The following is a 24,706-nucleotide window of genomic DNA, read 5'->3' as shown; positions in this document are numbered from 1 at the left end:
GACCAAACTTTATACCAAGACATCATGGCTTTGCATGGTCTGACCTCCACCTTTCTCATCCAATCGTAACTCCTACAACTCTCTTCTCTTTGCTGTCTGTTCAAGCCTCTTTAGCTGCAGCCGTTTGCATTTATGTTTTCTCTATGTCCCTTACCATGCCCCCTCCTCTTACTTAACACTTACTCAGCCTTCAAGTTTATCAGCTTAAATCATCTTGAAAATATATTTTCTGAACTCCTTGATGAAGTCAGTGTTCTTTATGTGCTCTCACAAAAGTCTGGGTTTTTTCCTTAGATCATTTATGTCACACTTTCATCAGAGCAATTATTTGATTATTATTTTATTCCCCCCTAGATTGCAAGATCCAGTAGGGCAGAGGCTATGTCTGGTTTTGCTCACTATTGTAGCTCTGCTTGCCTGGAACATGTTAGGTTCCTTGGTAGACATATGTTGAATGAAAACAAGGAAAGTACACACATAATAGCACCACTTTGCTTTAGCACTTGGCATACAATGATAAGAATAATATGGTCCTTGCTGTTACGAACTCAAAAGAAACTCCTGACTTTAGTTAGGGAGACAAACCTGTGAGAGATATATAAGTACCAAGTATGGGGGAGCACAGAGGAAGTTAGAAATGATTATATATGTATTTTGAGAAATGGGGTAAACCCCATCATTTGATAAACAAGGGAATAGTGGTTTAAATAACAATCCATCTATTATGAAAAAAAAATTGGATTATCTAAAAGGATCCAGAAAAGTAAAATTTATTCACAGCAATCTGTAGGATATTGGATGAACTTTGGGGAAGAGTGGGAGTAAAACAACTATTGCCTGCAATAAAACTAGATAGGCTGCTTATGTTTTATAGAACATAGAAGTGGTTTCTTAAAAACTAAATGTTTTATAGTCTCTGTTACCTATTTATGTGAGTTAAAAGGGCTTTGAACCTTATGTGGTAGTGTTTCCTACTGGAGAAAGGAAACACCAGTTTCTTCTTTTAATCAGACCTACGTCCTATAAGTTCTTTTTAAAAGGATAAAATGCGGGATCCCTGGGTGGCACAGCGGTTTAGCGCCTGCCTTTGGCCCAGGGCGCGATCCTGGAGACCCAGGATCGAATCCCACATCAGGCTCCCGGTGCATGGAGCCTGCTTCTCCCTCTGCCTGTGTCTCTGCCTCTCTCTCTCTCTCTCTGTGACTATCATAAAAAAATAAAAATTAAAAAAAAAAAAAGGATAAAATGCTGGCTCCTCTTTATTGTTAACGCTGTAGATTAAAGCATAAGTACCATCAGGGATGTAAAATAGATAACATATATTTCAAGAAGTTATGAAATTCACAAATGGCAATGATTATCACATTACAGGAAAGAGTTCTTTAACTTTTTAGGAAGTACATATGTGTTCCAGGTGATCTCCTTTTCTCCACACTCCCTCAGAATTCAGACAGAATCTAAAGTGGTGGCAGAAGCTTTGCTTTTGTAAAACTGGTAACAAGCTGATGCCTTTGTATATTGTAAGAAGAGATGTTGCCACGCCATGGTGTCTGCTGCAGGGGTTCAGGGACAGGTTATTCTCCCAACAGCCTATTTTCCATTGAAGAACACTCTCTGTACCCTTCCTTTTCTGAGTTTTAGCCAGGGAGTTGGGAAGACATCTTTTTTGAGGACATTTCGTGACCCCTCCATTCATGGTGATTTAAAGCAGAAGTCTGCAAACTTTTTCTGTAAAGGGCCAGAGAATATTTTTGGCTTTGTGGAACCTAAGACCGCTGTCACACAATTCCAGTCTGGTTGTAGTACAAGACAGCCATAAGCAATATGTAAGTGAATGAACATGGATGTCTTCCCAGCAACACTTTAATTATTACAGGCAGCAGGCTAGATTGAGCCCATAGGTTGTGGTTTGCTGACCCCTAATCAGCAAGTTTGGGAGCCTCATGTGTGTTTCTTTGATACCAGTTAGCTTATATGCAGTTGGCAATTAGGGGAATGATAGTAATATAATGTGGAAATTGTGTGTATTCATATAAACAAGACAAGGGAAGCTGGAATAGTGGAAATAGATGATTATCTAAAAGAAAAAAAAAAAAAAACCTCAGCTGCTGCATAGGTGGGAAGTCCTTTCAGCTCTATTTTAAGATAATTAATCTGAACTTACATTCAGATACCTTTCCCCAGAAGTGCATCCCCAGACTTAGCTTGTGACGTTTTACTTCCTCCTGAGCTTGCAGCCTCATTGGTTCAGGAGCTCTACTGCATCTGCATTATCTCAGCACCTGATTACAGCATTGACACCGTAAACGTTTCTGGATATGTTGCTTCCATCAGTTACTGTTTTTATTAGAGTGCTGGTTACAAAACCAATAGCGTTTTAAGGTTCCAGCAACACTTTTTCCCATAAAAGCTATTTTCAGCATGAGATTTGACAGAATGTGGGATTTTCCAGGAATGTATTCATCATATAGAAAATGCCTGTAATTCTTCGTAAGGTTATAAGATGACAATTCATAATATATTTAATAAATAGCCAATGAGTGCTATTATGTATCAGACACTGTTCTGTGTCTTAAGGGTATAATTAGGGTGGCCATATAATTTATCAACCAAAATGACACTTTTGAGAGTAAAAAGGGTGCTATTAATAACTGTCCCTGAACGATAGATAAAAGGGAACTAGGGCAGATTTATGGTTACCCTTGTACAGTGATGGGGGAGGCAGACAAGAAATCAAGTGAATGAGTAAGTCATTACTCATTCGGGGATATGGACTGAAGATATAACAAGATGTTCTGATAAGGGTGATCTATCCTTGGATAAGGCAGTTGGAGGTCTTTTGGGGCCTGTGATACTTAAGAGTACATGAAAATTGAGAAGTTGGCTTATGTGAAGAGAGCAGGAGAACTGTTAGAGACTGAGGGAATGACATGTGCAAAGGCCTTAAAGTGAGAAGCAGCTTTGTGTGCCTAAGAAACTATAAAAATATGCCACTAAGGCTGAATCCTTATTTAAGTAGAAAATAGTGAGTTGAGGTTAGAGAGGCAAGGTCTACATCTGGGCTGTTAATTGTGGTAGCCACCAGCCATCTATGGATTTTGAAGACTTAGCACTCCAAAAAAAAGAACATAAAATATATCATTAACTATTTGTATTAGTTATATGTTGAAATAATAATACATTGAATATACTGGGTAAATATATTACGGTTAATTTCACCTTTTTTTTTAACCTTTTTACTATGGTTTCTAGAAAATTTAAAATCATATGTGTGGTTCATATGTCCATTTCAAAAATAATACACTTTCTGCTTAGAATGTTTTAGCAGTTTTGGTATATTAATAGTTCCTTCTCTTCATTGGAAACCCTCAAGATCTGTAGTCTCTTTTTTTCCTTTCATTCCTGACTCCCATAGGCAATTTAGAGTATCTGATAGTTCCTGGTGATTGGTCCCTTATTAGTAGGATGTTTGTGCCCTATGACCAGTCTACCTGCCTGGTTGAAATACTGAATACATAAAGGTGACTTTATCAGTGACAAGACAGAGGAAACTATTGTGCTGTCATTAGCTTTCTGCTTTGTTATCTGTTTCTATAAACCAGGACCCCACGGTATGGAATGATGCCAGAAGGATGCGGATCAATACAAGGTTTCCTTTCACTTCCTTAACCGCCAGCTAGCTATACTCTATCTGTCCACTAGGTGGTGATGTCATCCAGAGTAACAATAGTCAAACTTTTGGATTAAGTGCAGGAAGTTTCCTGAAATTTGTTTCTTTTTATAATTAAACCAAGTGGAATTTAAGTTATCTCTAAGTTTAGAGTTACCTCAAATTAATTGTAATGCTTATAATTATGTTACCTACCAGGATATTGTGAGGTTCAAATGAGATAAAATCTTGTAAGCATTAAAAACTGTACAAATGTTGGTTTGATCATTAGATGCTGTAAAAGTAGATTAGTAGCAACCTACCTACTCTTTATTGCATGAATATCTCTAATGGATACCTGTTTATGTTGCAGTTGTTGAAAGGGAAATGATGTTTTGCTCACAAATATACCATCATATGTTCTTTCTCCATTAAACCTATTCATGTCTCTACCTTCTGATTGTAAATTCCCGAAAGGTAATCTAGGATTTTGAGAATTTGAGAGCATTTTCTTCCTTCTCACGCTCATAGACACACATGCACACATGCATACACCATGAGCTACTTGAACATAGATACTCAGAGTTACAAGCCATCTCCTGACACTATCATTCACAATTGCCTATCTGCTAGATTGTGAGGATTGTTATGTTCTCCTTGTTCTTCATGTAAATAAACCTACTCAAATGAAGTTGAAGGAAGACCTATATAGTATTGAACTTAAACCTTTTGTGGTGGTAAGCTTACCATAATTCTTCAAAAACACAAAAAACTAAAGTTCTTGTGTACCTGTTTTTAAGCAACATTTGCATCTTATTCTGATGGTTTCCTTTTTATAACCTATCATTTTCAGGGGAAGGTGCTATCAACCTGGCTTTGGCTCAGAACCGAAGCCAAGATGTGAGAATGAATGGACCCATGGGAGCCGGAAATTCAGTTAGGATGGAGGCAGCATTTCCCATGGCCGGTGGTCCAGGTGAGGTCTCCCGTTCAATTGTAGGACATTTTACTGGTTTACTTGTTTCTCTTTATTTGCTAATGTATAATCATTTGGGTCCTGCAAAATAGATGGGGGTTTCTGGCACATCTCTGTTTTCTGGTTTAGGAAAGTAAGATTTAAATCTCTCTTAGGAGGGCAGAGTCACAGAGCATGGGTTCATGCTTAAAGGTAAATACATGAGCACTGAGCTGTGCAGGAAACATTTATTAAGTTCTTTTTAGACGACAGGACCTCTGCTAAGTGTTGGAGATATACATGAATAAAATATTTTCTACCCTCAGAATGTTTATAGCATAGTAGAGAATGTAGTTTTCCAACTCCCACTTTCTCTGAGGCTGAGAATCTGTGACCTGAGAGTTCTTGTGTGCTTACATGGAATCTGAAGAAGCATGTGAAAGAATATGTGTTTTTGGTACTTAGAAATTGAAAGAGTTATAAATTATTTGCTAAATTTTCCAGTAAAACAAATTTCTTCTTTAAAGATTGAACTCAATATTCTGAGTCACAGAATACTAGAATTGAGGAGTGCCTGGGTGGCTAAGTCGATTAAGTGTCTGCCTTTGGCTCAGGTCATGATCTCAGGGTCCTGGAATCAAGCCCTACTTCAGGCTCCCTGCTCGGTGGCATGTCTGCTTTTCTCTCTCCCTCTGCCTGCTGTTCTCCCTTCTTATTCTCTCTCTCTGTCAAATAAATAAATGAATAAAATCTTAAAAATATATATATTAGAGGAACGCCTGGTTGACTCAGTGGTTTAGCATCTGCCTTCAGCTCAGGGCGTGATCCCACAGTCCTGGGATTGAGTCCCGCATCGGACTCCCTGGAGTGAGCCTGCTTTTCCCTCTATGTCTCTGCCTCACTCTCTGTGTCTCTCGTGAATAAACAAATAATTTCAAATTATTATTAAAAAATATATATTAGAATTGAGTTGGCTTTCAGGGTGTGTGGTGGGTCAGTCAGGTAAGCATCTGACTCTTGATTCCAGCTCAGGTCATGATCTCAGGGTTGTGAGATCAATCACCCTGCATCAAGCTCTGCACTGGGCATGGACCTGTTTGGGATTCTCTCTCTCCCTCCGCTCCTATCCCCCTAAAAAAGGGGAGAAATTGAGTTGGCTCTCATTTAAAGCTGAGGAAACTCCAGGGGCACCTGGATGTCTCAATCGGTTAAGTATCTGCCTTGGGCTCAGGTCATGATCCAAGGGTCCTGGAATGGAGCCCCAAGTAAGGTTCCCTGCTCAGTGGAGAGCCTGCTTCTCCCTCTCCCTCTGCCCCTTCCCCTGTGCATGTACACACACTCTTTCTCTCTCTCTCAAATAAAAATCTAAAAAAAAAAAAAAAAAAAAAAAAGAAGCTGAGGAAACTCTCTGGAGCTCACAGAAAGGAAGCAGTTTACCCTGGGTCAAATCGCAATAGGCTAATATCACAGATCTAACTCCCAGTCTAGTGCTCTTTGCACTACACTAGTGGCTTTCAGACTTTTTCTGCTGCAAGACCTTTTATTCAGATAAACAGAAAAGCACGCTGCTGCAGTTGAAGCAGAGTAAGTAACCACCTGAAACTATACCCAGTCATTCACCTCCCTTACCTAGCACAGTAGCTCATGAAGAAATACAGTAGAACGGAGAGGCTCAATTTATAAACCATTACTGAACTTGGCCATATAAAATTGAAACTAGATTTTTATCCTGGCAGTGCCATTTCCTGGTTACCCCACACTAGTCCCTACACCTCTCTAAGCAGCAGTTTCTTCACCTAAAAAATGAGGTAATATTGCTTATAATCTTTTGAGCTCGTGCTTGAAGTTGGATGAGCCCTGAGCCATGAAGCTGATGTTTACAGAGTTCCTGTGATATATCTGGACCTGTGCTATTAGACTGTTATGGAATACCACATAGTAGATGTACCTATTGTAGGGGGTCAGTAGTTATAGTTCTCCACTAAAGTCTGAGCATTTGGTATTGTGGTAGCTTGATGAGAGATAATCAGTGATGCTCTTGCCAGTACTAAAGAACCAGAGTGGAAAGAGTCTAGTCAAGTTGCATATAGTTAGTGAAAGAATAGATCTAGGATGAGGAGGACCAATAGTCAGAATAGTTGAAATTTTTCCAGAATTGGTGAAAGATGTGAATCCTCAGAAATCCTGACCAATGTAAATAAAAATAAATCCACATTTGACACAAATTGTAAAACTGTAGAACATGAAAAACAAAGAGAATGTTAAAAACAACTCAAAAGACCAGTTATTTACAAATAAAAAGCTGTCAGATCACAGCTGATTTCTTAGCAGCAACACTGAAAACCAGGAAACCCTGAAACAATATTTTCAAAGTGATGAGAGAGTAATTGACAGGCTAGAATTTTAAACCTACCTATACTATAAAGAGTAGTATAAAATAGATATTTTCAAAGACACTAAGAGAAGGTACCATTAACAGACTCTTGCTAATTTGAACTGCTCAAGAATCTACTTCAGAAAGAAGAAATTGAACCTAAAATGGAAGAAATAAGATCTAGGAGGAATGCTGAGCTAAATAATTGGTCAACATGGGTTAAATCTAAATAAATATTGGCTCATTTAGCAATAATGATTGTCACATGTTTAGACTTTAAGTCAAGTGTGTCTTGACAAAAGATACCATTAAAATAATAGAGGGGCACCTGGGTGGCCTCAGTCAGTTAAGCATCTGCCTTCGGCTCAGGTCTTGATCCTGGGGTCCTGGGGTCCAACCCCACATCAAGCCCTACATCAGGCTCCCTGCGGGGAATCTGCTTCTCCCTCTGCTCCTCCCCCTGCTTCTGTATGCACACACACTCTCGCTCTCAAATAAATAAATAAAAATAAAATAATAGAAATAAAATGTATAACTTCTAAACTAGTAATGGAGGGGTAAAAAGGGAGGACATGTTGGAAAAAATCCAAGAAAATTAGGAAAATAGCACAGAAACAAATAGGAAAACACCATAGAAAAAGAAGGGGTAAAGAGCTGGGTGGGGGGAATCCCTGGGTGGCTCAGTGATTTAGCGCCTGCCTTCAGCCCAGGGCATGATCCTAGAGTCCCGGCATCGAGTTCCACATTGGGTTCCCTGCATGGAGCCTGCTTTTCCCTCTGCCTGTGTCTCTGTGCCTCTCTCTCTCTCTCTCTCTCTCTCTCTCTGTGTGTGTCTCTCATGAATAAATAAATAATAAAATCTTAAAAAAAAAAAAAGAGCCAGGGGTATCATTAAAAAAAAGAAAAAAGTATCATAAAATGATAAAATGAATCAAAATATACTAGCAATTAATAGTAAATGTATTGTGAACACTGATAGAGATAGTGATTAATCAAGTTGAATAATAATCTCAGATTTAGTTATGTGCTCTTACAGGAAGCACATAAAACATAAGGATTTGGTTTATAGTTAAAAGGATGGAAAAAAGATAATCCAGGTGAATATTAACCAAGAAAAGAGATATAACAATATTTTCATAAGATAAAACACACTTAAGATAAAAAAGCATTACTGAGGATAAATAGGGCTGCTGTATGATATAAAATGAAGTAGTCATCAGAAAGACAGCTAAACTTTTATGTACTTAATAACCTAGCATCAAGATATATGAGGCAAAAGTGGACAGGATTACATGGAGGTATCCTCTTAGGGAAGATATTAACAGACCTGTGTTAGTAATTAATGTATGGAGCTTATTTTGAAAATTAGTAAGGATAACACTTGAATAACATAAGATAGTTTACTATAATGGATATATAATTCAAAATTTCTTAATATTTACAAGCATAAATGGAACATTATACAAATTGATCATGTATTTTTCTAAAATCAACTTTCAGTAAATACCAAATATTGGGGAGCACCTAGGTGGCTCAGTGGTTGAGCATCTGCCTTCGGGTGAGGTCATAATCCCAGGGTCCTGGGATCGAGTCCCACATCAGGCTCCCTGCAGGCAGCCTGCTTCACCCTCTGCCTATGTTTGTGCCCCATCTCTGTGTCAAATAAACGAATATTGGTATCGACAGATCATAGTCTTTGACCACAATACAGTTTTTTTTAATTTATTTTTTATTGGTGTTCAATTTACCAACATACAGAATAACCCCCAGTGCCCGTCACCCATTCACTCCCACCCCCAGCCCTCCTCCCCTTTTACCACCCCTAGTTCGTTTCCCAGAATTAGCAGTCTTTACGTTCTGTCTCCCTTTCTGATATTTCCCACACATTTCTTCTCCCTTCCTTTATATTCCCTTTCACTATTATTTATATTCCCCAAATGAATGAGAACATATAATGTTTGTCCTTCTCCGATTGACTTACTTCACTCAGCATAATACCCTGCAGTAGCATCCACGTTGAAGCAAATGGTGGGTATTTGTCATTTCTAAAGGCTGAGTAATATTCCATTGTATACATAAACCACATCTTCTTTATCCATTCATCTTTCGATGGACACCGAGGCTCCTTCCACAGTTTGGCTATTGTGGCCACTGCTGCTATAAACATCGGGGTGCAGGTGTCCCTGCGTTTCATTGCATCTGTATCTTTGGGGTAAATCCCCAACAGTGCAATTGCTGGGTCGTAGGGCAGGTCTATTTTTAACTCTTTGAGGAACCTCCACACAGTTTTCCAGAGTGGCTGCATCAGTTCACATTCCCACCAACAGTGTAAGAGGGTTCCCTTTTCTTCGCATCCTCTCCAACATTTGTGGTTTCCTGCCTTGTTAATTTTCCCCATTCTCACTGGTGTGAGGTGGTATCTCATTGTGGTTTTGATTTGTATTTCCCTGATGGCAAGTGATGCAGAGCATTTTCTCATGTGCATGTTGGCCATGTCTATGTCTTCCTCTGTGAGATTTCTGTTCATGTCTTTTGCCCATTTCATGATTGGATTGTTTGTTTCTTTGGTGTTGAGTTTAATAAGTTCTTTATAGATCTTGGAAACTAGCCCTTTATCTGATATGTCATTTGCAAATATCTTCTCCCATTCTGTAGGTTGTCTTTTAGTTTTGTTGACTGTATCCTTTGCTGTGCAAAAGCTTCTTATCTTGATGAAGTCCCAATAGTTCATTTTTGCTTTTGTTTCTTTTGCCTTCGTGGATGTATCTTGCAAGAAGTTACTGTGGCTGAGTTCAAAAAGGGTGTTGCCTGTATTCTTCTCTAGGATTTTGATGGAATCTTTTTTTTTCTTTTGTTTGTTTGTTTGTTTGTTTGTTTTTTGTTTTTTTTTTTATTTTGATGGAATCTTGTCTCACATTTAGATCTTTCATCCATTTTGAGTTTATCTTTGTGTATGGTGAAAGAGAGTGGTCTAGTTTCATTCTTCTGCATGTGGATGTCCAATTTTCCCAGCACCATTTATTGAAGAGACTGTCTTTCTTCCAACGGATAGTCTTTCCTCCTTTATCGAATATTAGTTGACCATAAAGTTCCACTTCCGGGTTCTCTATTATGTTCCATTGATCTATGTGTCTGTTTTTGTGCCAGTACCACATTGTCTTGATGACCACAGCTTTGTAGTACAACCTGAAATCTGGCATTGTGATGCCCCCAGATATGGTTTTCTTTTTTTAAAATTCCCCTGGCTATTCAGGGTCTTTTCTGATTCCACACAAATCTTAAAATAATTTGTTCTAACTCTCTGAAGAAAGTCCATGGTATTTTGATAGGTATTGCATTAAACGTGTATATTGCCATGGGTAACATTGACATTTTCACAATATTAATTCTGCCAATCCATGAGCATGGAATATTTTTCCATCTCATTGTGTCTTCCTCAATTTCTTTCAGAAGTGTTCTATAGTTTTTAGGGTATAGATCCTTTACATCTTTGGTTGGGTTTATTCCTAGGTATCTTATGCTTTTGGGTGCAATTGTAAATGGGATTGACTCCTTAATTTCTCTTTCTTCAGGCTCATTGTTAGTGTATAGAAATGCCACTGATTTCTGGGCATTGATTTTGTATCCTGCAACGCTACCAAATTGCTGTATGAGTTCTAGCAATCTTGGGGTGGAGGCTTTTGGGTTTTCTATGTAGAGTATCATGTCATCGGCGAAGAGGGAGAGTTTGACTTCTTTGCCAATTTGAATGCCTTTAATGTCTTTTTGTTGTCTGATTGCTGAGGCTAGGACTTCCAGTACTATGTTGAATAGTAGTGGTGAGAGTGGACATCCCTGTCTTGTTCCTGATCTTGGGGGAAAGGCTCCCAGTGCTTCCCCATTGAGAATGATATTTGCTGTGGGCTTTTCGTAGATGGCTTTTAAGATGTTGAGGAATGTTCCCTCTATCCCTACACTCTGAAGAGTTTTGATCAGAAATGGATGCTGTATTTTGTCAAATGCTTTCTCTGCATCTAATGAGAGGATCATATGGTTCTTGGTTTTTCTCTTGCTGATATGATGAATCACATTGATTGTTTTACGGGTGTTGAACCAGCCTTTCCCAGGGATAAATCCTACTTGGTCATGGTGAATAATTTTCTTAATGTACTGTTGGATCTTATTGGCCAGTATCTTGTTGAGAATTTTTGCATCCATGTTCATCAGGGATATTGGTCTGTAATTCTCCTTTTTGGTTGGGTCTTTGGTTTTGGAATTAAGGTGATGCTGGCCTCATAGAACGAATTTGGAAGTACTCCATCTCTTTCTATCTTTCCAGTTTTAGGAGAATAGGTATGGTTTCTTCTTTAAACGTTTGATAGAGGGATCCCTGGGTGGCGCAGCGGTTTGGCGCCTGCCTTTGGCCCAGGGCACGGTCCTGGAGACCCGGGATCGAATCCCACGTCGGGCTCCCGGTGCATGGAGCCTGCTTCTCCCTCTGCCTGTGTCTCTGCCTCTCTCTCTCTCTCTGTGTGACTATCATAAATAAATAAAAATTAAAAAAAAATAAACGTTTGATAGAATTCCCCTGGGAAGCCATCTGGCCCTGGACTCTTGTGTCTTGGGAGGTTTTTGATGACTGCTTCAATTTCCTCCCTGGTTATTGGCCTGTTCAGGTTTTCTATTTCTTCCTGTTCCAGTTTTGGTAGTTTGTGGCTTTCCAGGAATGCGTCCATTTCTTCTAGATTGCCTAATTTATTGGCGTATAGCTGTTCATAATATGTTTTTAAAATCGTTTGTATTTCCTTGGTGTTGGTAGTGATCTCTCCTTTCTCATTCATGATTTTATTAATTTGAGTCTTCTCTCTCTTCTTTTTAATAAGGCTGGCTAATGGTTTATCTATCTTATTAATTCTTTCAAAGAACCAACTCCTGGTTCTGTTGATCTGTTCCAAAGTTTTTCTGGTCTCGATTTCGTTGAGTTCTGCTCGAATCTTTATTAACTCTCATCTTCTCCTGGGTGTAGGATCTATCTGCTGTTTTTTCTCTAGCTCCTTTATGTGTAAGGTTAGCTTTTGTATTTGAGTTCTATCCAGTTTTTGAATGGATGCTTGTATTGCAATGTATTTCCCCCTTAGGACTGCTTTTGCTGCATCCCAAAGATTTTGAACGGTTGTATCTTCATTCTCATTAGTTTCCATGAATCTTTTTTAATTCTTCCTTAATTTCCTGGTTGACCCTTTCATCTTTTAGCAGGATGGTCCTTAACCTCCACGTGTTTGAGGTCCTTCCAAACTTCTTGTTGTGATTTAGTTCTAATTTCAAGGCATTATGGTCTGAGAATATGCAGGGGACGATCCCAATCTTTTGGTATCGGTTCAGACCCGATTTGTGACCCAGTATGTGGTCTATTCTGGAGAAAGTTCCATGTGCACTTGAGAAGAATGTGTATTCAGTTGAGTTTGGATGTGAAGTTCTGTAGATATCTGTGAAATCCATCTGGTCCAGTGTATCATTTAAAGCTCTCGTTTCTTTGGAGATGTTGTGCTTAGAAGACCTATCGAGTATAGAAAGAGCTAGATTGAAGTCACCAAGTATAAGTGTATTATTATCTAAGTATTTCTTCACTTTGGTTATTAATTGATTTATATATTTGGCAGCTCCCACATTCGGGGCATATATATTGAGGATTGTTAAGTCCTCTTGTTGGATAGATCCTTTAAGTATGAGATAGTGTCCCTCTTCATCTCTCACTACAGTCTTCGGGGTAAATTTTAGTTTATCTGATATAAGGATGGCTACCCCTGCTTTCTTTTGAAGACCATTTGAATGGTAAATGGTTCTCCAACCTTTTATTTTCAGGCTTTCTCCAACCTTTTATTTTCAGGCTGTAGGCTGTTCTAAAATGAGTCTCTTGTAGACAGCAAATAGATGGGTCCTGCTTTTTTATCCAGTCTGAAACCCTGCGCTTTTTGATGGGGTCATTAAGCCCGTTCACGTTCAGAGTTACTATTGAGAGATATGAGTTTAGTGTCATCATGATATCTATTCAGTCCTTGTTTTTGTGGATTGTTCCACTGAACTTCTTCTTAAAGGGGAATTTTAAGAGTCCCCCTTAAAATTTCTTGCAGAGCTGGTTTGGAGGTCACATATTCTTTCAGTTCCTGCCTGTCTTGGAAGCTCTTTATCTCTCCTTCCATTTTGAATGAGAGCCTTGCTGGAGAAAGTATTCTTGGTTGCATGTTCTTCTCATTTAGGACCCTGAATATATCCTGCCATCCCTTTCTGGCCTGCCGGGTCTCTGTGGAGAGGTCTGCTGTTACCCTAATACTCCTCCCCATAAAAGTCAGGGATTTCTTGTCTCTTGCTGCTTTAAGGATCTTCTCTTTATCTTTGGCATTTGCAAGCTTCACTATTAAATGTCGAGGTGTTGAACGGTTTTTATTGATTTTAGGGGGGGATCTCTCTATTTCCTGGATCTGAATGCCCGTTTCCTTTCCCAGATTAGGAAAGTTTTCAGCTAGAATTTGTTCAAATACATATTCTGGCCCTCTGGCCCTTTCGGCGCCCTCGGGAACACCAATTAAACGTAGATTTTTCTTCCTCAGGCTGTCGTTTATTTCCCTTAATCTATCTTCATGGTCTTTTAATTGTCTCTTTTTTCCTCAGTTTCCCTCTTTGCCATCAACTTGTCTTCTATGTCACTTACTCATTCTTCCACCTCGTTAACCCTCGTCGTTAGGACTTCTAGTTTGGATTGCATCTCATTCAATTGATTTTTAATTTCTGCCTGATTAGCTCTAAATTCTGCAGTCATGAAGTCTCTTGAGTCCTTTATGCTTTTTTCTAGAGCCACCAGTAGCTGTATAATAGTGCTTCTGAATTGCCTTTCTGACATTGAATTGTAATCCAGATTTTGTAACTCTGTGGGAGAGAGGACTGTTTCTGATTCTTTCTTTTGAGGTGAGGTTTTCCTTCTAGTCATTTTGCTCAGTGCAGAGTGGCCAAAAAGCAAGTTGTATTGGGAAAAGGAGAAAAAGAGAGGAGAGAAAGAAGGAAAGAAAAGAGAAAGAAAAAAAAAAAGGAAAGAAAAAAGAAAAAGAGAAAGAAAAAGAAAGAAAGGGAAAAAAAGGGTGGGGGAAGCAAACAAATCAAAAAGCAAAGCAAAACAAAAACAAAAAACAAAAAACCCACGGGGGAGTATCTTCTGATTCTGTATACTTTAAGTCCCTTGACTTCCCTTGGAACTTGTCCGTCTAGCTGGTCTTCTGGGGGAGGGGACTGTTGTGCTGATTTTCAGGTGTTAGCACTTGGGGGAGCTGCTCTGTCCCCTGCCTGGTGCAGGGCTCAGTGGGGGTTGTTTACCCCGTGAGGCCCCTGGAGGAACAACTCCAGTGGCTGCCGCAGCTCTGGAAACCTGGATTCAGCTCCCGCAGTAACTCCAGAGTTCTCGGTCTGCAGGGCCTGGAGGCTCCGGGGCGGGGCCGCTGATCTGCTCAGCTCGGGGCAGGGGCGTCCTTGTGGTCCTGGGCCCTCCGGGCCTCTGCCTGTCCCGGGGAGGCCGGATCCTGGGCTGTGTCTTGGGGCCCTGTGCTCCGGCCGCGCAGCCCCCTCCGCGGAGCCGCCGCCCGAGCCCCTCCGAGCTGCTCCCGCCCCGCAGCCCCCTCCGCGGAGCCGCCGCCCGAGCCCCTCCGAGCTGCTCCGGGTCCCGTGTGCGCGCTGCAGCCCTTAGGGAGCTCGGCGCAGTTGCTCTGTTACTGTCCCAGGGAGCCTCAGGGCATCCCCTCCCTCCTGGGGTCCTGCTCCCACTCCCTGCGAGCCCCTTTCCGCCAGGGAAGATTGGTGCAGCTCCTGCTTCTCCGTGACGGGGCTCTCCTGGCCTGGGGACACTCGCCCCGCCTCAGCCCGGCTCTTCGTGGGGCCCCTCCCCCTTGGAGGCCTTTTCTTTCTTTCTTTCTTTTTCCCCCGTCTTCCTACCTTGATAGAAGCACGAACTCTTATCACTGTAGCATTCCAGTTGTTCTCTCTTTAAATCTCAGGCCGAATTCATAAATTTTCAGGATAATTTTAAGGTTTTCTAGGTAATTTGGTTGGGACAGGTGATTTGGGGACCCTACTCTTCCGCCATCTTGCCCCTCCTCTGACCACAATACAGTTAAGTCAGTGGCGAACAATCAAAATATCCCGTATTTCTAGAAAATTTAAAATACATTCTGAATATGCACGATTTTTTTTTTTTTTTGAATTCCTAATAGTCATAGAGAGAGGAGAGAGAGGCAGAGACACAGGCAGATGGAGAAGCAGGCTCCATGCCGGGAGCCCGATGCAAGACTCCATCCCAGGACTCCGGGATCACGCCCTGGGCCAAAGGCAAGCACTAAACCACTGAGCCACCCAGGTATCCCCTATGCACGATTTTTTAAAAAGCAGTCATGATGGATAGCAAAGAATAATTAAAATGGAATAATGAGTGGTACGCCTGGGTAGCTCAGCGATTGAGTGTCTGCCTTCAGCCCAGGGCATGGTCCTGGAGTCCCAGGGTCAAGTCTCATATTGGGCTCCCCGCAGGGAGCCTGCTTCTCCCTCTGCCTGTGTCTCTTTGCCTCTTCTCTGTGTCTCTCATGAGTAAATAAATAATCTTTTTAAAAAATGGAATAATGAAAATAGTATGTCTCAAAATTTGTAAGATGTAGCCAATATTGCATGTGGAAGAAAATTTAAGCCCTCCAATAACTGTGTCAGAGCAGAGCATGAATTGAAAATTAAGCTAAGTGTCTGATCTAAGAATTGAGAAGAATAGCAGAGTAGTAATAATTTAGGAGGAAAGAAATAAATATAAGAGCAGAGATAAGTGAAGTATTAAAAAAACAAAACAGGGCAGCCCAGGTGGCTCAGCGGCTTAGTGCCACCTTCAGCCCAGGGCCTAATCTTGGAGTCCCAGGATCAAGTCCAGAGTTGGGCTCCCTGCATGGAACCTGCTTCTCCCTCTGCCTGTGTCTCTGCCTCTCTCCCTCTCTCTGTGTCTCTCATGAATAAAGTCTTTAAAAAAATAAAAGAACAAAACCAAAGATGTTTCTTTGAAAAAAATAATTAAAACTGATGAACATGGTCAAATTTTAAAAAGAGAAGGCATAAGCAATGTAAAGAAGGGGGGGTGGGGGAAGTGTATACTTCAAAAGGGCAAATTTTATAATATATGAATTATTTCTCAAAATGGAAAAAAGTTGTGAATAACTTCATGCTAATAAATTTTAAAGTGTCAGAAAATTAACAATTTATTTTATTTTATTTATTTATTCATGAGAGGCAGAGACATAGGCAGAGGGAGGAGCAGGCTCCCTGCAGGGAGCTTGATGTGGGGACTCCATCCTGGGACCCCGGGATCATGACCTCAGCCAAGAGCAGATGCTCAACCACTGAGCCACCCAGGTGCCCGGACAATTTTCTTGAAAATATAATTTAACCAAAACTGATTGTAAGAAAACTTGAAAAATCTGTAACTATTTAAGAAATTGAAATAATTAAAAATCTGTCTTCCTAGGAATCAGTTATATAACCCAGGCCCCAATAGTTTTCCATGTGAGTTTACTAAACATTTAAACCCAGGGATCCCTGGGTTCTGTAAAATAGATCACCGTTATAGCAGTCCAGATGGATGGATCTCAAAAAGTAATATTAAGTGAAAAAGGAAACTGAAGGGATCCCTGGGTGGCGCAGCGGTTTGGCGCCTGCCTTTGGCCCAGGGCGCGATCCTGGAGACCCAGGATCGAATCCCACATCGGGCTCCCGGTGCATGGAGCCTGCTTCTCCCTCTGCCTGTGTCTCTGCCTCTCTTTCTCTCTGTAACTATCATAAATAAATAAAAATTAAAAAAAAAAAAAAAAAGGAAACTGAAGAAGACAGAGTGTGGTACCACTTACACAAAGATTAAAAGCATACTAAACATGCTATAGTTTACCTACATATGTAGAAAAGATAAACATGTATGGAACTATTAAATTCCAGTTATAAGAAAGGGAATGGAATGAGATTGGGAAGGAAGGGGGGGCTTCTGTGTCTATATATGTATCTGAAGGGAATGGGGCAAAATGTTACGTAACAAGGTAGATGATGGGTACAGAAATTTTCCATACCTTTTCATATCCTTGAAATATTTAATTTAAAAACAAATGTGCCAATTCCAGTACTCTATTCTAGGGATTTTCTTTTTCCTTTAGGACTAATAAGGATGACCAGCCCTGCCACTGTTATGATACCCCAGAGTGTAAATGTGTCATCTTCCATGATGGCACCAGGCCCCAATTCAGAGCTGCAACCCAGGACTCCTCGCCCTGCTTCTCAGTCAGGTAATGACCTCTAATCTTTGTGGATTGAAGAAGCTGGACCTAGTTGCAGAGATTATTAGAAAATTCAGCTGTCCCTGATATCAAATTCGTATGCCACCAATTCTTTACAAAATCTTTCCTGTTTCTTCAAGCTAAAGGTCATCATTTCCTTCTCAGAATTTCTCATTCTCTTATCAGTTATAACCCAACACTCCTAAAAATGGATACCTTGGGCTATGTAGTCCTGCACAATACTTCATGGCAGAGAATTCTGTAGTAAGTTTGGTAAGGGCATCATTGTTTACCCTCTCTCCTAGAGATTCAGAATTAACCTGTTGGAGGCACTGAAAGTCCTGCAGCAAAGAAACTTGTCTAAGATGGTTAGGTTCAATTGTTACCAAAACTAATTGACTATATTTTGTTTTGTTTTCTTACAACACTAATAAACATAGTTCCCCAGAATATGCTTTAGAAAACACTTGTCTGCATTTTATGCTGTTATATCCACTTTTGAACCATAAACTCTTTCTAGGCAGTAATCTCTTTCTGTCATCTTGGTATGTTGCTTTGCATATAGAAGGTGCTCACAAACATTTCATGAAGGTACCAGGGGACTTTGCTCTCTATATGCAGAATTGCTAAGACTACTACTGTAAGATCTAGGTTGTAGTAATGTAATTATTGCTTTGTTGACTGTCTTTAAACAGATGCAATGGATCCACTCCTCTCTGGGCTCCATTTACAGCCACAGAATCATCCCTCAGGATCTTTAGCTCCCCCGCACCACCCAATGCAGCCTGTCCCTGTGAACAGACAAATGAACCCAACTGGTTTTCCCCAGCTGCAGCAGCAGCAACAGCAGCAGCAGCAGCAGCAACAACAACAGCAGCAGCAGCAGCTACAGGCAAGACCCCCACAGCAACATCAGCAGCAACAGCCACAGGGAATTCGACCCCAGTTTACTGCCCCAACTCAGGTGCCTGTTCCTCCAGGCTGGAACCAGCTGCCTTCTGGAGCCCTTCAGCCTCCTCCAGCCCAGGGTTCTCTGGGCACAATGACTGCAAACCAAGGGTGGAAGAAGGCTCCCTTGCCTGGCCCAATGCAACAGCAACTCCAGGCAAGACCATCCTTAGCCACGGTACAGACACCTTCCCACCCTCCCCCTCCATATCCCTTTGGCAGCCAGCAAGCCTCACAAGCCCATACAAACTTTCCTCAGATGAGCAACCCAGGCCAGTTCACAGCTCCTCAGATGAAGAGCTTGCAGGGAGGGCCCTCCAGGGTCCCAACCCCCCTGCAGCAGCCCCACCTCACCAACAAGTCTCCTGCCTCCTCACCTTCCTCCTTCCAGCAGGGATCCCCTGCATCCTCCCCAACGGTTAACCAAACTCAGCAGCAGATGGGACCAAGGCCACCTCAAAATAACCCACTTCCCCAGGGATTTCAGCAGCCCGTCAGCTCTCCCGGTCGGAATCCTATGGTTCAACAGGGAAATGTGCCACCTAACTTCATGGTGATGCAGCAGCAACCACCAAACCAGGGGCCACAGAGTTTACATCCAGGCCTAGGAGGTGAGGAACACTGAAGCTATTTGTGTTGGTAAATTTACTAGAGATAGATCTTAATAGAACTTCAGTATTTAGAGTTAATGGAGGGAGGATATAATTATTTGGCTTTGTGGATATAGTGGTGACACTTAATATAAATTAGTTAACTTAATATATTATGCAGCATCTTACTGGTTACATTTAAGCTAGCCCTCTGGATAAAAATGCAGGTAAAATTCAATATAGAGATTTCCATTTTGTTTTTCAAATTATTTTTACTTGATCTTGGACTAGTAAATTAAGATGTCCAGAAGAAACATGCATTTTATTAGCTTAAACTATTCAGCTGTTGAAAAAAATTAAGATTATGGAATAGAGCAAAAATGAAAAGATAAATACAGGGTCTTTGGGGAAAAGTCCCTTCAAGTTTCCAATTTTGATAATCTTAGTAAAGTAGTAAGCATGGTATTTGTTATATTTGATTAAAGTGTTAAAGGGGAGTAAGTTCAGAAATCATTAACTTTTATAGTTTTATAATGCCAATGCCTGCTCCTTAGAGAGGGAATTCCACCAGTTATACCTAAAGGAGATTTATTTATTTATTTTGTAAGGTGCCTCTTGTATGAAGAAAAAGCAATGGAGCTTAATGTGTGAGAGGTAAAACGATTACAGTAAAACTTATCCATCTCCATGTTTATTATTTATTCTTATTAATCATTGATCTAGTGCACATGAATGTGCTTGGAGCTTTTCAGTAAGGTATAGAGAGTGTCAGTAATACTGTCATCTGATAAACATGTCCCCACCAAAAGACACCCATTGCCTACCCAGAAAAAAAACCCTTGCATCTTCAGTGCAACATAGCAAAGGCATGTTCTCATGGTTTCTGGTGAAATTAAGTTGCTCATCAGTCTTTTCACTCTCTTGTAATTAATTTTGCTGACCTGCAGGCTATAATATTTGAATCCTAAGAAGTTTTTAGAAAATGCAAGAATGTTTTAGTTCCAAACTTCACTGTTCTGGGCATCTAGCCCTGGATCAGTGGAAGCTGGGTAGTCCCTCCTGCAAATGTGATTACTGATTTAATTACAGTGGAAGCATGCAAATGGGGACTTGTCACTGCTAAAGAAAGGACAAATGCATATTTGTCTACAAAGTGTTTTTCAGGACATTGAAAATTTGGTCCTTAAAAATAAATGGACTAATACAAAATTTTTTAAGTGAGCTTTAGGTCTTGATGCTTTCATAGAGCAGATGATGTGCTCACCTAGGTGATCTGGCCACATCAAGGCCTACATTATAAACAATGAGTGGGTTCTGAGATCCTGCTTCTTACAGATCTATTTTCTGAAATTAAACTTTCATATAAAAGGAAGTAGTACGTTTGTAAGATTCCATTAGAGCATGGCTTTTGGTACCATAGCTGTTGGAATTACAACAAACCTTAAAAGGGGAAGGCATGATGATGATAGCTTCACTTTGAAGCTCCTCCTATAGATTGTTTCTAATCTCCTATCTCTTCCCAAGAGACAAGCACAATATTGGAGGAAAATCTCCACAAAGGAGATTGTCATCCATTTCCCTTAATGGAAAAAAATCACCTATTATTAATATCAGGACCCAGCTCTTTGTTTTATAGTACTTTTGATCAATTTGTTTGAATATAAGAGAATTTAGCATATTCCTTTGGTGCCTGTGTGAAAGTATGTAAAGTTTTGGGGTCTGTTGTATTATAGCGAAAAGTGAGCCCTAAACCTTGCTGTGACGTGGCCTCAGATCACATTTAGGGAGCAGATTGCCATCTCTTCCTTGGCATGTTCTAAGTGTAAATTTTTAGTATTTATTTTTCATCTTGACAATGCTCATGTAAGAGATTGTGTTGATTTTTTTAACCATCTTTCCCAACCTTATTATTAAAGATCCTACCAGTGTGACAGAGAGCTAAGCCAGTGGAGACTTCATGCAGCTCATCCTTCCTTATTCATTCCACATCTAAGCAAGAGTATAAATTTGCTAGGTAACTGCCTTACTCATTGTTTTCTATTAAGGAATGCCTAAACGCCTCCCACCTGGCTTCTCAGCAGGACAGGCCAATCCGAACTTTATGCAAGGTCAGGTGCCTTCGACCACAGCAACCACCCCTGGGAATTCAGGAGCCCCTCAGCTGCAAGCAAATCAAAATGTCCAGCATGCAGGTTTGTTTTCTGTGCTTTATTTAGCCAGGTGTTTGAAAACCAGACTCAATCAATATAGCTTTAATATAGATTAATAGATATATTAATATAGATTTAATGCCAATAGTGTATATAAGAAGAAATTTTGGAGAAGAAATACAATGGAGCAGAATGGCTAAAACAAATTTATAAAGCAGTATGTATGTGCCCAGACCTCAAGTTTCTGGTTGCTTAGGTCACATGACTAATCTTCTTGTCCTTTCTCATTTAGGCAGTTTGGACTGAAGTAGTACAAAAATTTTCTGTGGAGAACTCCCCATCCCTACTTGGAGTTAATTTAGTTATATGGTTCCAACTCTAATTGTAAATCACTGAGGAGCAAGAAAAATTCTAACTTAATTTTTTAAAAAGTTCAGACTATTTTTTGAAGGGTAAGAGAAGAGTAGGGCAGTCTATTTGACTTTCCCCATCTGTTAATGCAAAACTGCATTCCTGAGTTATGTGAATTCATGAGTTTTATAGGAAGTTATAAAAAAGCAATAAAATCATTAATAATTCTTCCACCCAAGCACCAGCTATTTTATATCTTTATATGGTGCCTTCCACATGCACATATTGCATGTGGAATAAAGAGAAAGGCAGCTTTCTCTATTTATCATAAGACAGTCCTACTCTTGTTTCTCATTTTCTGTTCTCTTACCCTACTTTATTTCTCTTGTTAGCTTTTACTTCTTCCTGAAAAAATGCTTTTCTGCCTGTTACTGTCTCTTGCTTACTCCAAAGAATCAGGGATTTGGTCTATCTTGTTTACTGATATTACCTTAGCACCAAAAGTGTCTTGTACATATTAGGTACTCAAATAATTATTGATTGAATGACTATACACTTGCATACAGTGTGTGTAGTATATACAATGGCCATGGAGTTCAAGTTAAGAGTTTCTAAGGCTGGGGGCATCTGGGTAGCTCAGTCACTGGAGCATCTGACTCTTGATTTTGCTTGAGTCGTGGGATCAAGCCCAGGCTCCCATGGAGCCTGCTAGGGATTCTCTATTTCCCTCTGCCCCTTACCTGGTTCACTTTCTCAAAAAAATTAAAATAAAATAATTTTTTAAAAAGAATTTATAAGGCTAGTTTAGAAAATCTTCTTTGGGGTTCAGAAAAACTCTGGGTAATGTGAACAAAGGATAGTTTGTCACCTGCCTCCCTGGCTGGAGCTTGGACTGATCTCATAACTTCATTATGGCTGCCACTTTCTAGTTCTCACTCTAAAGTGACAAATAAAAAGAGAAATAAAATAATCTAGAGGGTTATTCATTAAAACCAGGGAGATAATGCAAGCAACTATAGGAATATCCCAAAGACCCAACAATAAGAAAAAACTGCAGGAAGCCAGTGTCTAAATTAGAAATAAAGAAAAATAAATAAAATATATTAGAAATAAAGAGAAGAGTAGGACATGTCCCATGTGATCGACCAAGGACTGCCACAGGGGAGTGTCAGTAAAGTTTTAACATCCCTTATTTTTTTTTTAAGATTTTATTTATTTATTCTTGAGAGAGAGAGAGAGAGAGAGAGGGAGGCAGAGACACACACAGGCAGAGGGAGAAGCAGGCTCCATGCAGGGAGCCTGACATGGGACTCGATCCCCGGTCCCCAGGATCACACCCTGGGCTGAAGGTGGTGCTAAACTGCTGAGCTACCCGGGCTGCCCTTAACATCCCTTATTAACTGTTCTCTGCCTGCATCTTCTGGGTTGTCTGTCAGTTGAGTCCCACCAGCGGCTCAGTTTCCAAATTAGGATTAATTTTTACCATATCAGGACAGAGAAGACCTGTCCTCAGGACATACTAGGTCTTCTCTTCTTTCACATGCAACATCCAGATACCACACATATAATCTTTCAGAGTCATTCACTTTCCAGGAAGCATTTTTAATGTCTTTTCAACATTGTCAAGGTTTTCCTAAGAGAATGCATCACATCATTGTTTCCTAGACTAATCTAAAGCAGAGCTTATTTCACTAGCCTACAGTGCTTTTCATTAATTTTTTTCACCTTAAAGTAGCTACATGTCAGTTTTAAACAATTAGATGCTGCCTTTCTCTTTATTTAATCTGAAAGAGAAAGTAAGCTATTCATCTTCAAAATGTTATCTTTAAGTACCAAATAGGAGTAAAGAAACATTGAGGATGTGAACAATCATTCCACAGTCATATCTCCATACTTAGAAAAGCCACAGAAAATATGTCAAGCACAGCATATATGTTTTTGTTGGTCAGTGGACATATGGGTATAAGGGATGTTTTTCCAATTAATAATTTGAATATCTTAATATCAATGACTATTTCTTTCTGAAACTGTCCTCTCTTTTTCTTTTTTTAGGTGGCCAAGGAGCTGGTCCTCCTCAAAACCAGATGCAGGTGTCCCATGGGCCACCAAATATGATGCAGCCCAGCCTCATGGGAATTCATGGCAACATGAACAGCCAGCAGGCTGGTAGTTCTGGGGTTCCTCAGGTGAACCTGAGCAACATGCAAGGCCAGCCTCAGCAGGGCCCACCGTCTCAGCTGATGAGCATGCACCAGCAGATTGTGCCCTCCCAGGGCCAGATGGTCCAGCAACAAGGAACCTTGAACCCTCAGAACCCTATGATCCTTTCAAGGGCCCAGCTTATGCCTCAGGGCCAGATGATGGTGAACCCTCAAAGCCAAAATCTTGGGCCCTCGCCCCAAAGGATGACCCCACCCAAACAGATTCTTCCCCAGCAGGGCCCACAAATGATGGCACCCCATAACCAGATGATGGGGCCTCAGGGGCAAGTTTTACTCCAACAGAACCCAATGATAGAACAGATAATGACCAATCAGATGCAGGGGAATAAGCAACAGTTTAACACTCAGAACCAATCCAGTGTCATGCCGGGACCAGCACAGATAATGAGGGGACCAACTCCAAACATGCAAGGAAACATGGTGCAGTTTACGGGACAGATATCAGGACAGATGCTGCCACAGCAAGGGCCTGTGAACAACAGTCCATCTCAGGTTATGGGGATTCAGGGGCAGGTCTTGCGACCACCAGGGCCCAGCCCACACATGGCCCAGCAGCATGGTGATCCTGCTACTACAGCAAACAGTGATGTCAGTTTGTCTCAGATGATGCCTGATGTTAGCATGCAACAAAGCAACATGGTTCCCCCCCACGTGCAGGCCATGCAGGGCAACAGTGCCTCGGGAAACCACTTCTCAGGCCATGGGATGCCTTTCAATGCACCTTTCAGTGGAGCACCCAATGGAAATCAGATGTCCTGTGGTCAGAATCCAGGCTTTCCAGTCAATAAGGATGTCACACTAACAAGCCCATTGTTGGTCAACTTATTGCAAAGTGACATCTCTGCAGGCCATTTTGGGGTAAACAATAAGCAAAATAATACCAACGCAAATAAACCGAAGAAGAAGAAACCCCCTCGGAAGAAGAAAAATAGTCAGCAAGATCTAAAGTAGGTTGTGATAGTTTCACCTCAAATCTTATTTATTTCTTTGTGGACAACTTTTTTTGATGAAAAATTTTAAACATATAAAATGAGAACAATATGAAATCCCTGTGCTTCAACAATTATCAGCTCATAGTCTATCTTGCCTTTATCTCCCCATTACCTTTTTGATTATTTTAAAGCAAATACGACTGTAACTATTTCAGTACC

General features: G+C 40.5%; 1 protein-coding gene across 11 annotated transcripts in view; it reads left to right on the top strand.

The window, feature by feature from the left end:
* NCOA6 (nuclear receptor coactivator 6) overlaps positions 1-24,706 on the top strand; it is a 91,078-nt gene that overhangs the window by 38,275 nt on the left and 28,097 nt on the right. For 7 of the 11 annotated variants that reach the window (XM_038572062.1, XM_038572054.1, XM_038572056.1 and 4 more), the window contains 5 exons: positions 4,503-4,625; positions 17,175-17,303; positions 17,990-18,853; positions 20,878-21,024; positions 23,386-24,502. In XM_038572062.1, coding sequence (XP_038427990.1) covers positions 4,503-4,625; positions 17,175-17,303; positions 17,990-18,853; positions 20,878-21,024; positions 23,386-24,502 — 2,380 coding nt within the window. The remainder of the gene's footprint in view (positions 1-4,502; positions 4,626-17,174; positions 17,304-17,989; positions 18,854-20,877; positions 21,025-23,385; positions 24,503-24,706) is intronic. The other 4 variants (XM_038572061.1, XM_038572060.1, XM_038572059.1 and 1 more) reach the window with 4 other exon arrangements.

This window comes from Canis lupus, chromosome 24 (genome assembly GCF_011100685.1).
Source record: "Canis lupus familiaris isolate Mischka breed German Shepherd chromosome 24, alternate assembly UU_Cfam_GSD_1.0, whole genome shotgun sequence".
NCBI classification, from domain to species: domain Eukaryota; kingdom Metazoa; phylum Chordata; class Mammalia; order Carnivora; family Canidae; genus Canis; species Canis lupus.
Note: the sequence above shows the minus strand (reverse complement) of the source record. Positions and strands in the feature narration are given on the sequence as shown.